Genomic DNA, 15,135 nt, shown 5'->3' on the forward strand with positions numbered 1-15,135 from the left:
CCTGATGATACCCTTCTTCTTTAGAACCATATAAAAAATGTTCCCTTACTGATAAAGTTATTTTAATCACAGCAGCTTTAATTATCCTGTGCACGCAGATGGTACTTTAGAAATAATGGCAAACAAGGTGAGTAAGTTACTGTTCCAGCACATAAGACTGGGAGATGGAAGGCTTGCTGTGATGCAGATGAAGCTGAGTGACAGAAGAAGGGTAGCATAACGGCTTAGTGGTTAGCACTGCTGCCTCACAGCGCCAGGGACCTGGGTTTAATTCCAGCCTTATGCAACTTTCTGTATGGCGTTTGCATGGTCTCCCTATGCGCAAATTTACTCTGGCTGCTCCAGTTTCCTCCCACAGTTCAAAGATGTGCAGGTTAGGTGGACTGGCCATGCTCAAATGCTCACAGTGTCTAGGGATGTGTAGGTTAGGTGGATTAGTCATGGGAAATGCAGTGTTACAGAGATAGCGCAGGGGGGTCAGACTGGGTGTGATGCTCTTCAAACTGTTGCTGTGTACTCGATGGGCTGAATGGCCTTCTTACACACTGTAGTGATTCTACGTGTAAAAGAAGGTCACCAGTGTTCAAGCTGCTAAAACTGACTGACATAGACAGTGATCACAGTGAAACAGTTCAGACCACGTTAGGTCTGGCGAGTCCTGGCTGAAACTTGGATAACCAGTGTGGGATCACTGGTCAGACAGATAATAAATGAAAAGTAGATAACCAAATAAATGTTATATGACTGTTTGAATTTCACATCTTGTTGTTCTTTATGTCCTTTGAAATATGGAAATATGAAATAGAGAACAATATACCAAGTAATGCCAAAACTGACAAATGCTTACATCTTTGGTTCAAATTTTTTTTACATACTCTACAATAATCGTTAAAAATCACACAACACCAGGTTATAGTCCAACAGGTTTAATTGGAAGTACTAGGAGGTCACAACCACCTGATGAAGGAGTAGCGCTCTGAAAGCTAGTGCTTCCAATTAAACTTATTGGACTATAACCTGGTGTTGTGTGATTTTTAACTTTGTACACCCCAGTCCAACATCAGCATCTCCAAATCACGACTACAATAATCGTGACACTATCAATAAATGGTTAAGAAGTTTAATTACAAAAGAGTTTAATTATGCTCAATATGATATTTAATTCTGATTCTGCTTGGATAATTTAAAAGAATTCATTCACTGCCCACTTAGTGATTGTGGCACATGGAACTGGCAACTTGTTCTAAAAGGTTGGATAGGCTTGACAGAAAATATCAATGACAATCCTCATTAGTAAAAATAACATATTAAAATTGTTTTATAGATGCCAAAATGTATGTTATTAAAAAAAATTCATGATAAGGGTTATGTTTTCATTAATCAATAGCAGTCTTGAAATGATGACAGATGTTTTGTAGAAATTCAAAGAAAGATAGAGATATCCAGAAATAATCTTGTGAAGTTGAAATGAATGCTAACAACAAGGAAGCCCAAGCTTGCAACAAGAAAAATACAATGTTATGTTCTATCCATTTTCCTGTATCCCTCAGAAACCAAGACATTAAATGAAGATCTATGAAAGAAAATAGAGACCTTTGAATGTGGATACTAAGACTAGTGTTAAAAATTTCATAAGACAAATAAAGCGGTGTTTGAATGTATTTGATAAAATTGTCAGTATTTTGGCCTTGCTCAGAGCTGTCAAACAGCACAGATTCCTTCTTAAGGCAAAATACAGGGCAGCAGAAAGTGGTGTGAACCTAGGTACAGTTGGATAACAGATGTCACAGAATGACTGCAGCTGGGCTCCAATGGATTTGTGAAAAGTGTAGCACACCATGACAGCAGATCTCCTGATAGGAGAATCTATAAGCAGCAGCAGCAACTAATAAAATTGCTTTACAGAATTGATTTTCAATAGATGAGCTTGGTGTTCTTGTTATCTCATTCAGATTGTTACATTGAATGTGGGCAACTGAAACCAAAGACAACTGCGAGTTCCTGCTAGAGTACAGCTTGATCCCTTTTCCAAGGCAGAACATACAATGACAACAGAATTCAATATTCTTTTACATTTGCTATGCTAGAGAAAATCAAACTAAATGAACAATGCAAAAATACATTTTTGGACTATTAAGTGCACAATATCTTGTTGAGAAATACAAAGTAATTCTTGTAAAGAGAGTGGGAAAGTTTTTGTTTTGTCACAGTTAATACATATGCAATCTGATAATGAATTTATATTGCTTTCAAGAAATATTACCTCACTATAAACATGTGACAGACAGTTCTGGACTGCTTTTCCTGAAATTAAAATCGTCCTTTTTGACAACAAAAATATTTTTAAAAAGCTCCTAGTAAGACAGTAAGGTTTAATATAAAAGATTGGTTGAATGGTTTCATATTCTATACTTAGGCCCAGATTTTCCTGTATCTAGATAGTCGGGCTTAGGTGTGCTGCTCCTGGTGGCAGAACGGTAGTGGTGGTGGCCCTGGAACAGGACGCTTGGAATGGACTGTGATGCAAGGGCATTGATGGACATGGAGCCCATTGTGGAGACCCCCTACACCCAACTCCCCATGAGCCCGCCCATCCGCCCCGATGTCAAGCAGAGCACAAGAAGGGAGGAAGAACTCTATTTTTAGTTACATTTTAGTTATATCTTAATATCTTCCGTAACTCAAAATGGCACCAGAGAATGGTGACATATTACAGTGTTTATTTGTTATATAAAGTGAAAACAAATCATTCAATTCAATTCAAATTACCCTGACAGCTGTACTATGACATCCACTGAGAGACGCAACATGCTCACTATACAGTAATTGCCTGGGATATTTAGTCTTTGATGAGCAATAATCTGAAGTCTGAAATCCTTTGAAAATATCCTCAATTCTCAGTTCGAATTGGAGACGTTGGAAAGTTCTTACTAAATTAACTAGATGGTTATTGAGGAAATGCCAGAAGGATTAAACCTGTTCCAGCTCATAGGTAGCTACAAAGTTGCTCTGCCAATCACTCATACTGATCATCATCCTTGTCCCAGTGTAATATCTCACTGACTTTACTGAGATCCTATTCCCTCACGCATATATCTGGATAATTACCCTCTCACCCACTTACCGCCATGCCATCTCCCAACCCACTACCAGTCACCACCTGGGACCTTTCAGCCTCACACTTGTGACCCCACTCCCCTCACACTTACTTGTCACCCGAGCCCCTCATTCACTTGCCACCCTACCTCCTCACCTTCCTGGCACCTAACCCTCTCACTTGCTGAACCACTTACCACCCTACTCCTTATTTACCTATCTTACCCTGATCTCTGTTGTAGCTTGTCAATTATTCTTTTGATTCACACCCCAGAACACAGCATTGACTAGTGTAAAAACAGTGCTTAGTCTCCAGTGCAGATCCATCACTGCACCAGAAGGCTTTCTGAACAAATACGCTCCTCACTTCTCAAAAAAAACCTGAATCAGGGACTCAGGCCAGAAATGTGTAACTCCAGGATAACGTAAGTAAAATGGAGTGTAGTGGCAATCCAAGTGTGACTGGAAGATTCTGCACTATTTATTTCAGGAAAACAAAAATGGTCTTAATGGATGTTGATTTCCACTCCTGATTGACCTCTGGTGGCCCACTCTCGAGGTACGTAAATGGAGCTAGGCAGGGATGCAATCAACTATAAAACTTCTCAGTTCAGTAATTTGTGAGCCAAAGCAAAACAAAACAATCCATTTGTGCTTGGCTCTGATATGGGAAATATTCCTAGAAATAATATTAAAATGTTATATTTGATTTGTATCTTGTTCACTGCTGACATTTTTCTTCAGTCAGTTTCAAGATCTTTTCATCTGTCAACTTTAATTGTTCATCTGTATTTTGGTTTAAAGAGTCTGAATAAATGATCTCTTAGGATATTTGGATAAGGTTAATGGAAGACTTCTATTATTACCAAAACTGATGAAATTTGAATAGTATTGAACATTACAATTAATATGGCTGCTACTTGTCTGTTGAATGCAAGTACACTTTCATAAATACATCAATATGCAAAAAGCAAAATACCAGATATTACAAGTGTACTAAACTATTTAACAGTGAACAAATATTGATCAAAACAACTTATATCAATCACATTCTGTTTTGAAATACAATTTATTTTTGCTTTTAAAATACGTAGAATAAAGTACAATTATTGCTTTGCTGATGCAATATAGGTCATTATTTTGTAGAAACAGTTATTTGTTGTGACAATACTAAAAATCAATGTGATGTTTAGAGGAATCAAAGTACTTTCAAAGTAAACATCCAAAACATTTGCTAGTAACTAGTTCAACGCTGTTTTAAGAAAACTAGCAATATTTTAAACATTGTGCCAATTATCTTTAATCAATTCTAATTAAGTATTCTAACATTTTCATTTTCCTACTATATGATCTCCAGTTATCTTGCATCACTACAAAGTCTGGCTCCTATACACATCTATAAATATTTGTACAATGTGAGTTTGAACTGTGTTATTGAAATATCTGTCATATATGCACTTTAATTCAATGAAATCAATTAGCAAGGTTTTATTCCTACCAATTTTGGCAGTACTAGGAAAGTGTGTTGAATTTTAAGTACAGCATTTCTGACATTAAATAATTTTAAAGTCTAAGTTTTCATACTAGATACAAAATAATGGTTTACAAGTTTCTAAGTTCTGACTTTGCTACTTTGACGAGAAAAGTAGTAGTGTAATGCAAAAAAATGCAGGAACAATTGTCTGTATCTAGTATTTTTAAAAGATGTGAAAAGGTCGTATTTTTATACCCCATATAAGTTTAACCTGTTTGCAACATATTGTTCATCATAATAAATTATTCAGGGTATGGTAATTTTAAATATGCATTGAATCCAAATGGACCTTTACGAATGTAATTCTATTTTGAACCATTTTCAAATCAACCAGAGTTTCTCTTAATATCTTAAATGCTGTCTGGCAAATGAAGCTCCGGGAACTATCGAATTCAACAATACATTTATTGCTTTGCTGATGCAATATAGGTCATTATTTTGTAGCAACAATAATAGCAATAATTTCTTCACTTACCCCTTTGGCATCAATCACTCCAGGATTGGCATTGAACTTTACAGTCTTAAGTCTAGATCGTTCTTTCCTTTCAACTCTGGGGGTACAGAAGGATGAATAGTCCATCAGAATGGATTATTTTGATTCAATGATTCAGTCAAGAATACTGAGAAAGATAAATTTGCTGGATAGCAAAACATGTAGCCTGTTACAATTCTTACACAAAAAAATTAAAATTTAAGTCACATCTGTACTTTACCCAGATATCAAGACTGCAGTTAATATTTATATAATTTAATAAAAAATATAAGATGATATTTAATCTTGAACCATTATACGGAAGCTTCACATTATATTAAAATATGCCCCACAGGTCAACATTCATTTTAGAGCCATTTCTATGAGGTTTGATTTTAACGTGGCCTAGGTGAGGGATCAGAGTTGCACAGGTCCTATTCTACTCTACTCTATTCTAGTCCTGGGAAATTTTACAGAGCATTTTTTACAGAGATTTTTTGAAAGAGCAGCCTAATTATGAACTGGCTGAAACAGGATCCTCAATAATTGAGTGAGGCAAGCCCTTTGTTTGGGAGCATATAAATTCAGCTCGCAAATTCAGTTCAACCTTGGACTGAGTGTATGCATTTGCTGAGTAAGAAAGAGCCTCAAGTTTTATTTTATGCAAAGCTAATTTAGTCTAACTTTTAGTTCGGACTCAAGTAAACTCTGTAATTTAAAGCATTGTGCTAGTGAAGTTTGAGTATATTTATATTCAAGGGGTACATTGATTGTGCAGCCAACTAAACACAGGCTGAAACGGGATTCTCATTAACTAACTAAAATGGGCCCTCTGCATTAGAAACATATATAACTAGCCCAATTAGTGCAATTCAGCATTTAGGTTTACACCTTACAATAGAGTGTTGAAATTGAGTCTCAAGGAATTAAGCAGAATTAAGCTAGAAGTATTGGTAAGTACTTCTAGCCCTTCAAGTAAAAATAAAGTCTGTAGGTTATATTTCAGTCTCCAGTCTTTTTTTCTCTCTTTTACTTGTTAGGTATAAAATTGATACTGGTCTGTTTAAAAAATAACAATACAGTAGCGCCTCAGCTTATGAACTTAATACGTTCTGGGACTCGGTTCGCAAACCAAAAAGTTCGCGAACTGAATCAATTTTCCCATTGTTCGGATATTTCCGGAGTCTTTTCTCTTTTTTTGTCTCTTGGAGGTTGGTGATGCCACAAGAAAACAATCCAGAGAAACTTGTTTTTTCCTTTGTTGCAGAATTTTCCGAAAATAGGACATCACATTGTCATTTAAAATGTTCACTGCTCTGTTGGTCACAGTTTTGTTAGGGTGATGCCTCTCAACAAAAGCCTGCACTTCACTCCATTTGCTACAAATGTCTTTGATTTGAACACTTGATACATCTTCCTCCTCTCCAGAATGCTCCTGCTGCATAACCTTCAACTGCTCCTGTTGCAATTCAACAAGATCTTCTGTGCTGAGTTCTTGTCTCTGGTCCTCCACCAGCTCCGCCCCATCATCCTCATCGACCTCCAAGCTCATATTTTGGCCCAGGGTCACAATCTCGTTCACTACATTTACTGATGTCTCTTCCTCAAAACCCTCGAAGTCTCTCTCAGGTTCACAATCTGGCCAATTTTCCTGAAGAAGGGCTTATGCCTGAAACGTTGATTCTCCTGCTCCTTTGATGCTGCCTGACCTGCTGCGCTTTTCCAGCAACACGTTTTTCAGCTCTGATCTCCAGCATCTGCAGTCCTCACTTTCTCCTGAGAGGAGTGGTGTTGGGAGGAAGGAACTTTACTTTTATGAAGTCGTATTCAATGTCTAAGTCTTCTTCCAAATTTGGAGGATGGGCAGGAGCACTGTCCATTACTAGAAGATACTTAAGTGGCAAATTATTTGTTTCAAGATATTCTTTGACAGCTGGTGAAAAAACTTTCATCAACCAGGATCAATGGTCGGCACAACATCGTGGGCTGAAGGGCCTGTTCTGTGCTGTACTGTTTTATGTTCTATGCTCTAACCATTCCATAAAAATCATTCGCGTGACCCAAGCCTTGCTATTCGCCCTCCACATTACCAGGAGTTTAGCCTTCAACACATTATTGCGTTGAAAAACGCGAGGATTTTCAGAGTGGTAGACTAATAGAGATTTAATCTTGCAATCCCCACTTGCATTCGCACACAATAAAAGCATTAACCTGTCCTTCATTGATTTGTGGCCCAGTAGTGCCTTCTCCTCTTGGGTTATGTAGGTCTTTTTGGGCACTTTTTTCCAGAAAAGTCCAGTTTCATCACAGTTAAAAACTTGATGTGAGACATAACCTTCATCTTCGACAAACTTATTGAATTCCTTCACAAAGTCCTCCGCTGCCATTTTGTCTGAACTAGCCGCTTCTCCATGCCTTATTACACTATGGATTCCAGTTCGTCGACGAAATTTATCAAACCAGCCTCTGCTAGCTTTAACTTCTTCAATGCTAGCAGTACGTGTACTTGGCGGTGTTGCCAACAAATCATGGTGTATGTGTAGAGCCTTCTCGCAGATTATAGTCTCGTTAACACTATCTCCAGCAAGCTCTTTTTGATTTATCCAAGCTAATAATAATTTTTCAACCTCGTCTAACAATTTAGGCCTTTGCTTCGTTAAAATAGTCACTCCTTTAGCCACGTCTGCTGCCTTTAGTGCCTCTTTGTTCTTTAGGATAGTACAGATAGTCGATTTTGCCATGTCGTACTGCATAGCGAGATCAGATACACAAGCACCATTCTTGTGTCTAGCTATTATTTCCTTCTTCGTTTCTACAGTAATATGTTTAGGTTTCTTAACACCACTATCACTACCACTTTTCACTTTCTTGGGAGCCATAATGAGGGCTAATTTAATGCAAAAAACAAAAAAAGCGTAAGAATGCTTGGACGTTGGATGTTCACAGCGCGCACGCCAAAGACAAACTGAATGAAATCACACGGGGCCCGAGAGCTTTTGCGTTTAAAGCGCGCGTAGAAAAGCAGAACAATGACAATGAAACCACGGGCTTTTTGCGTTCGTACCTTGAATTTCGAATGTACTTTGAAGCAATATTTTACTTACAATCCTGTTTGTAAACCGATTTAGAACATAGAACATAGAAGAATACAGCGCAGTACAGGCCCTTCAGCCCTCGATGTTGCGCCGATCAAAGCCCACCTAACCTACACTAACCCACTATCCTCCATATACCTATCCAATGCCCGCTTAAATACCCATAAAGAGGGAGAGTCCCCTACTGCTACTGGCAGGGCATTCCATGAACGGAATTTGTTCGTGAACGGGGTCATTTGTATGTTGAGGCGCTACTGTATAATATTGAAGTATTCAGAGCAGGATACTAGAGTGATTTAATTAATAAAAACAATAAGGATGGTAGATTGGCTGGTGTGTTGCATTTGGAATAAATGGAAGCTGCTTGATACCAAGGTGATCCACCATGAAGACATTTGCAAAATTGTTTACAGCTTGACAAACTTCAGATTTGAATTTAGGAGTTGAAGTTGGAGTTGCAAAAAGGAGGACATAATATAATGAGGAGGATAGATACTGTTCTCTGCATCCATATGTGATTCCTGAAGTATGCATTGCCTGTGTGGCGTGAGGCTTAAGAACAAGTCCTTGGGGCTGCACAGGAGTGGGAAGGGAGGGATCCAGTTGTCATCATTCACATTGATACCAACAACATTGATAGGACTTGAAAACAGGTTTCTGCTGAAAGATTTTGAACTCAAACTCGCTAAGGTAACCTCTGGATTACTATATGAGCCATAGGCAAACATGGCACAGAACAAATAAAATCAAGAAATTAACTGCATAGCTTAAAGATTGGCAGGTGAGGAAAGGGTTTCAACTCATGAAGCACTGGCACTAAATACTGAGGTAGAAGGCAGCTGTTTCAATGGAACTGGCTTCACTTGAACTGTGCTAGGACCAGTATTCCAGGGAATTGAAGAACTGTATTGATAGCTGTAGATATTCAGGAATATATGACTTTTCAAAAATGTAGACAGGAATGAAAGGGTGGAGGGATAACTTCATTAGCATGAGATGGAACAAGTATAAAAGCAAGAAATAATGTAAAAGCAAAAGATGTAGAATCCATCTCGGTGGAGGTAAGAATAGTGAGGAAAAAAGACACTAGTGGGAGTAGTCTATAGGCAGCCACAAAGTAGCTATTCTGAAGGATAAAGAAGCAATCAAGAGATCATGAGGATGTTTAAAAAATGAAGTACGTTAATCATGGGTGACTTTAACCTTTATGGAGATTGGGAAAATTAAAGTGGCAAAGGTCGCCAAGAGGAAGAATTCATTGCGTATTTAGGACAGTTTTCTAAAACAAATTGCTATGATCCAACCAGGGATCAGGCCACTTTGAATCTGGTAATGTGCAATGAGGCAGGTGTAATGAATGAATTCTCAGTAAAAGATCACCTAGGGAACACAACACATTAGAATTTAGCATTCAGTTTGATAGTGAGAAACTTGGGTCAGAAACAACTGTACAAAACTTAAATCAGGCAAATTACATAGGGCGAGAGAAAGGTTGGCTGCTGTAGATTTGGAAAAGAATTTAGGAGAAAAGATGGATAAGGAATAATAGTGCACATTTAAGAAAATAGTAGATGACTTACAGGAAAGATATATCCTACTGATGAACAAAGCTTATAGGACAGAAATAAACTTATCATGGTTACCCAGGAGGTTAAAGGTAGTGTTAATAAAGTATGGCACTGGAACAGGCACAGGATCTGATAAAAGGCTATGCCCGAAACATCAACTCTCTTGCTCATCAGATGCTACCTGATCTGTTGTGCCTTTTCCAGTACCACACGTTATCAACTCTGACTCTCCAGCATCTGCAGTCCTCACTATCTCCTAGGTTAAAGGTAGTATCAAATTGAAAATGAGAGGGTTCTTGTGGCACAGTGGTGCTGTCCCTACCTTTGAACCAGGAGTCCCTGCTTAAAGAACCTAATGAACCAGAAGTGTGTAATACATCTCCGAACGGGTTGATTAAAAGTATCTCAAATTGACTGAAAGATACAATGCTGAAAACCTAAGTAGAAGCCAGAGGTTTGGGAAAGTTTAAAAGCCAAAAAAAATTACCAAAATTTAGGGCAAACAAACAAATAACATGAAAATGGATAGAAAGAGCCTCTTTAAATATATAAAAAGGAAACAAGAAGCCAAAGTGAACATAGGTTACTTAGAGAATGAGGCTGGGGAATAACACTGATGAACAAGGAAATGCATTTTTCTTCACAGTAGAGAACATTAATATATCTCCAAAAGTACTAAATAATCAAGGGGTATAAGGATATAGAGATGAAATTAACAAAATCAAACTGATCACACAAAGTTTGGTACCATTAGCAGCTCCATCAGCTTAAGCTACTGAAATAGTCCAAGTCTAAATACAGCAAAACCTGTACAATATCCAGGCCTGGGCTGAAAAATGGCAGGTAATATTCATACCATGCAAATGCCAGACAATGATCATCTCCAACATGGGACAATCGAGCCATCATCCCTAAACATTCAATGGCCTTAGCATCACTGAAGTCCCAGGATTAACATCCTGGGGTTGCCACTGACAGAAACTGAACTGGACTAGTCATACAGAGGTCTTGAATACTACAGCAAGTAACTCACAGAGAAGAATGATGGAATACCCTCACTTGCTTGGATGAGTGCAGCTCCAATAACACTCAAGAGGCTTGACACCATCCAGAAGCCCACTTGATTACTATCACGTCCACTCTTTCCATTACCAATGCTCAATCATAGCTGTATGTAAAATCTACAAGCTGTATGGCAGAAATTTACCAAAAATCCTTACACAGCACCTTCCAAACACATGACCATTTTCATCTAGAAGGACTAGTAGATACACGGGAATACTACCACCTGCAATTTCCCACCGAAGCCATTCACCATCCTGACTTGGAAATATGCTGCCGTTCCTTCACTGTCACTAAATGCTGAACTAGTCAGCAACACACATCTCCCATGACAGAATAAAAAAAAACAAGGTTCTTAAGGGACTTGACAAAGTAGATCCCAAAAGGATGTTTCAGTTTGTGGCCATTGAGTGGGCATAATCTCAGAGTAAGGGGTTACCCATTTAAGATAGAGAACAAGAAATTACATCTCTCAGAGTGTTGTGAACCTATGGAATGCTTTACTGTAGAGGGATGTCACAGCTAGGTGATGAAATATATTCAAGGCTGCAATACACAATTTTTATTCAGTAAGGGAATTAAGAGTTATGGGGAAAAAAAACAGGAAAATGGAGTTGAGGATTATCAGATCAGCCATAAATTAATTGAATGGCGGCGTAGACTTGATACATCTATTGGTCTACTTCTGTTCCAACGTCTTACACAGGACCTTGTGGGACTACACCTACAGAACTACATGTAGTTTTGGTTTCCCTACCTAAGAAAGGGTGTATTTGTTATAGAGGGAATGCAGCAATGGTTCATTAGGCTGATACTAGAAAGAGCCATGATTTGGAGATGCTGGTGTTGGACTGGGGTGTATAAAGTTAAAAATCACACAACACCAGGTTATAGTCCAACAGGTTTAATTGGAAGCACACTAGCTTTCGGAGAGATGCTCCTTCATCAGGTGATTGTGTGACAATCAGGTGATCAGGTGACAATCACCTGATGAAGGAGTGTCGCTCCGAAAGCTAGTGTGCTTCCAATTAAACCTGTTGGACTATAACCTGGTGTTGTGTGATTTTTAACTAGAAAGAGCAGCACTATCCTATGAGGGGAAATTGTTTAGAAAGATGAGAGGCGATCTGATAAAAAATATAAAATTATGATATAGCTCGACAGACTAGATGTAGGAAGGATGTTTCCCCAGGTTGGCGGATCTAGAACCAGGGAACAGTCTCAAGATATGGGTTAGACCACTGAGCACTGAGATGAGAAGAACTCTTTTTATTCAAACAGTAGTGAACCAATAAAATTCTCAACCACAGAAGGCTGTAAATGCCAAGTCACTGAATATTTTTGAGAGAGGTTTTTATGAGAACATTTTTAAATTTTAAAGGCATCATGGGTTATGGAAGAATGTGGGAATATGCTATCGAGATAGAGGATCAATCCTATATATTCTATTTGCTGCACCAATCAAGCCTGCTTTACACTGAAGAAACCAAACACAAGCTGGGTGACTGCTTTGGGAAACACCTCTAGTCTATGTGCAAGCAGGACCCCAACCTTCCCTCAGCTGGTCATTTTAACACAGTGTCCTGCTCACATGTCCACATGAAGGTCCTCGGCATGCTGCAGTGCTCCAGTGGGAATCACAGTGTAAACTGGAGGAACAACATCTCATCTTCAGACTAGACACTTTATAACCTTCTGGACTTAATATTGAGTTCAATGTCTCCAAATTGTGAACCTGCTCCCATCCCTTTCCTTTCTTTTAGCTTTACTTGTTATATCCTCTGTCACTGCATCCTCTCTCTGCTCCCCCTACCTCAGTGGGACTGTCTGTCTTTCCAGTCTGGCAGTTAGACACACTATTGTTCTGCTATTCTCACATTCTAATCACTTGATCTGAACTATCAACATCATTTCTCCCCCAGCACTCCACAGCTCCCCATCGTCCATCCCGCCCTCCCCCCAACTATTGCATATATGCTGCTCCCTTCAGACTTCATATCGGCTCTGATGAAGAGTCATTTAGACTTGAAACATTAGCTTTCTCTCTCTCCATGAATGCTGCCTGATGTGTTGTGATCTCCAGCATTTTTTTGTTTTCAGTACAGATTCCAGCAACTGAAGTAATTGATCATATGAAATGGTGGAACTAGCTTGAAAGAGTTAATGGCCTATTCCTTTCCCTACTTTCTATGTCTTATAGTCTTACACAAAGAAAGGGCAGCAGGGCTTCCCATTAGCAAATGGACAGTGGCCAATACAATCTGTTAAATCCTTATTAAAGTCAAATGTTCCATGTAAGCTGAGAGGTGGTTGTTATCTACCTGGATAAAGGAACAGTCACAGGTTGCCTTGTGGAGAAGTCCCTCTGCTCCCACCAATGGTGCCCAGGCATGTAGCTATTTGTTAATGCAAATTTTTAAAAGTTGAAGACAAAGTGTCCTCACTTTCCGCAGAATGTTGGCTCAGTGTTTATCACTGCTGTGTCACAGGGCCAGGGATCTAGGTTCAATCCTACCCTCTCGCAACTGCCTGTGTAGGGCTTGCACATTCTCCTTTTGTCTGCATTGATTTCTTCCAGCCTGTGTAATTATCATCACTTCAGATAAAATGAAGAAAAATATTCCAGAGTAGAAATGCAGATTGAGCAAAGACAGTTCAGAACTGTGGCATGATGTGAGTGGAAGAAATCAAAAATGTGGAGAAGAACAAAGATCTCTGTGTCTCCATCTTCCATGGATTCTGTAATGCATGAGAAGTAAGGAGAGAAATAGATGAGTGACTTTTTTTCTGGCCATACTTGTTAAATCTAAAACCAAATTGGAAATTCTACTCAGTGCACACCCTGACAGTCCCAGCAAGTAAAATGCATGGTGAAAGCAAGTATACGAAGTAGGCCCTATAAAATAAACTTTCTCAGGGTAAAGTCCAGGACTCTCATTAAAGGACAATCTTGTGCTATAGCGTATTTTTCAGCAAAGAGCATAGACTTTGATTCTGACATGTTAAGCTAGGAAATGTACAAGAGGAGCTTAGAGTTGTATATGCTTTCTGGCTTTCCACCATTTCTAGTGGGGAAGTCTGCTTGCCATTGTTACTTTACTCTCATTACAGAGAAAAGAAGATACTGTCTACTAGAGAGTAGGTACTTAAGGCTTGAAGTGAGACTAAAGGACTGAGTACTATGAGCAGTTTATTTAAGAAAGTATACTGTTTCAATTGGAGGCAGTTCGGAGAAGGTTCTCTCGAGATGATTCCCTGTATGGAGTGATTGTCTTATGAACCCTGTTTGGGACACTACTCATTGGAATTTTGAAGAATGAGAGGTGATCTCATTGAAACATGTAGGATTTTTAAAGGAGCTTGACCGGGTAAATGCTGAGAGGATGTATCCCCTCATGGGGGAGTCTAAGTTCAGAGGGCATAATCTCAGAATTAAGAGGCACTCATTTAAGACTGAGATGAGGTTGAATTTCTTCTCCTAGAGGGTCGCAAGTCTTTGGAACTCCTTACCATAGAAAGCTGTGGCAGCAGAGTCCTTGTGTATATTTAAGGCTAAGAGATAGATACAATGAAAACACAGGAGCTTTTTAACTTCTTTGCCCCCCTCAATGGTTTCATTTTTACCCTGTGGTAAGTTATCCTTATGTCTTCACTGAGATCTACCTCTCCCTTTCCATGTGAGGATTTCTCTTTGCCCCAATTTCTATCCATCATGGACTGAAATTGATTCTGGAAGCCAAACCAAGTTTTGTGCACTAGCTCATAATCATCAGCCACTTCAGCTGCTAACCTTGCTGTTTTAACTCTCTGCTCTTCCACATGAGTTCACACTACTTCAGGCAGTGAATTTTTGAATTCCTCCAGAATAATTACCTCTCTAAGGGCATCATAGGTTTGCTCGATTTTTAAAGCCCTTATCCATCTCTCAAAATTACTTTGTTTGATCCTTTCCAAGTCAATAGAGGTTTGATCAGGGTCCCTCCTTAGATTCCTGAAATGTTGTCTATAAGCTGCTAGTACAAGCTCATATGCGCTTAAAATGGCTTTTTTCACCTCCTCATACTCCCAAATACCTCTACTGATAGTGACGCGAATACCTCACTAGCCCTACCAACAAGTTTCATTTGGATCAACAAGACCCATATTGCCAATGGCCATTGCATTTCTTTTGCCACCTTTTCAAATGAGATGAAAAAGGCTTCCACATCCTTCGTATCAAATTTAGGCAATGCTTGAATATACTTAAAATAGTTTCGCACCAGGCTTCTGACTACCAGGTGCTTGCTCATCATCACTCTCTTCCTCACT

General features: G+C 38.9%; 1 protein-coding gene across 15 annotated transcripts in view; it reads right to left on the minus strand.

Annotated features, from left to right (window-relative positions):
• LOC140481473 (disks large homolog 2-like) overlaps positions 1–15,135 on the minus strand; it is a 956,164-nt gene that overhangs the window by 77,528 nt on the left and 863,501 nt on the right. For all 15 annotated transcript variants that reach the window (XM_072577706.1, XM_072577705.1, XM_072577704.1 and 12 more), the window contains one exon: positions 5,106–5,181. In XM_072577706.1, coding sequence (XP_072433807.1) covers positions 5,106–5,181 — 76 coding nt within the window. The remainder of the gene's footprint in view (positions 1–5,105; positions 5,182–15,135) is intronic.

This window comes from Chiloscyllium punctatum, chromosome 9 (genome assembly GCF_047496795.1).
Source record: "Chiloscyllium punctatum isolate Juve2018m chromosome 9, sChiPun1.3, whole genome shotgun sequence".
Classification (NCBI taxonomy): Eukaryota; Metazoa; Chordata; class Chondrichthyes; order Orectolobiformes; family Hemiscylliidae; genus Chiloscyllium; species Chiloscyllium punctatum.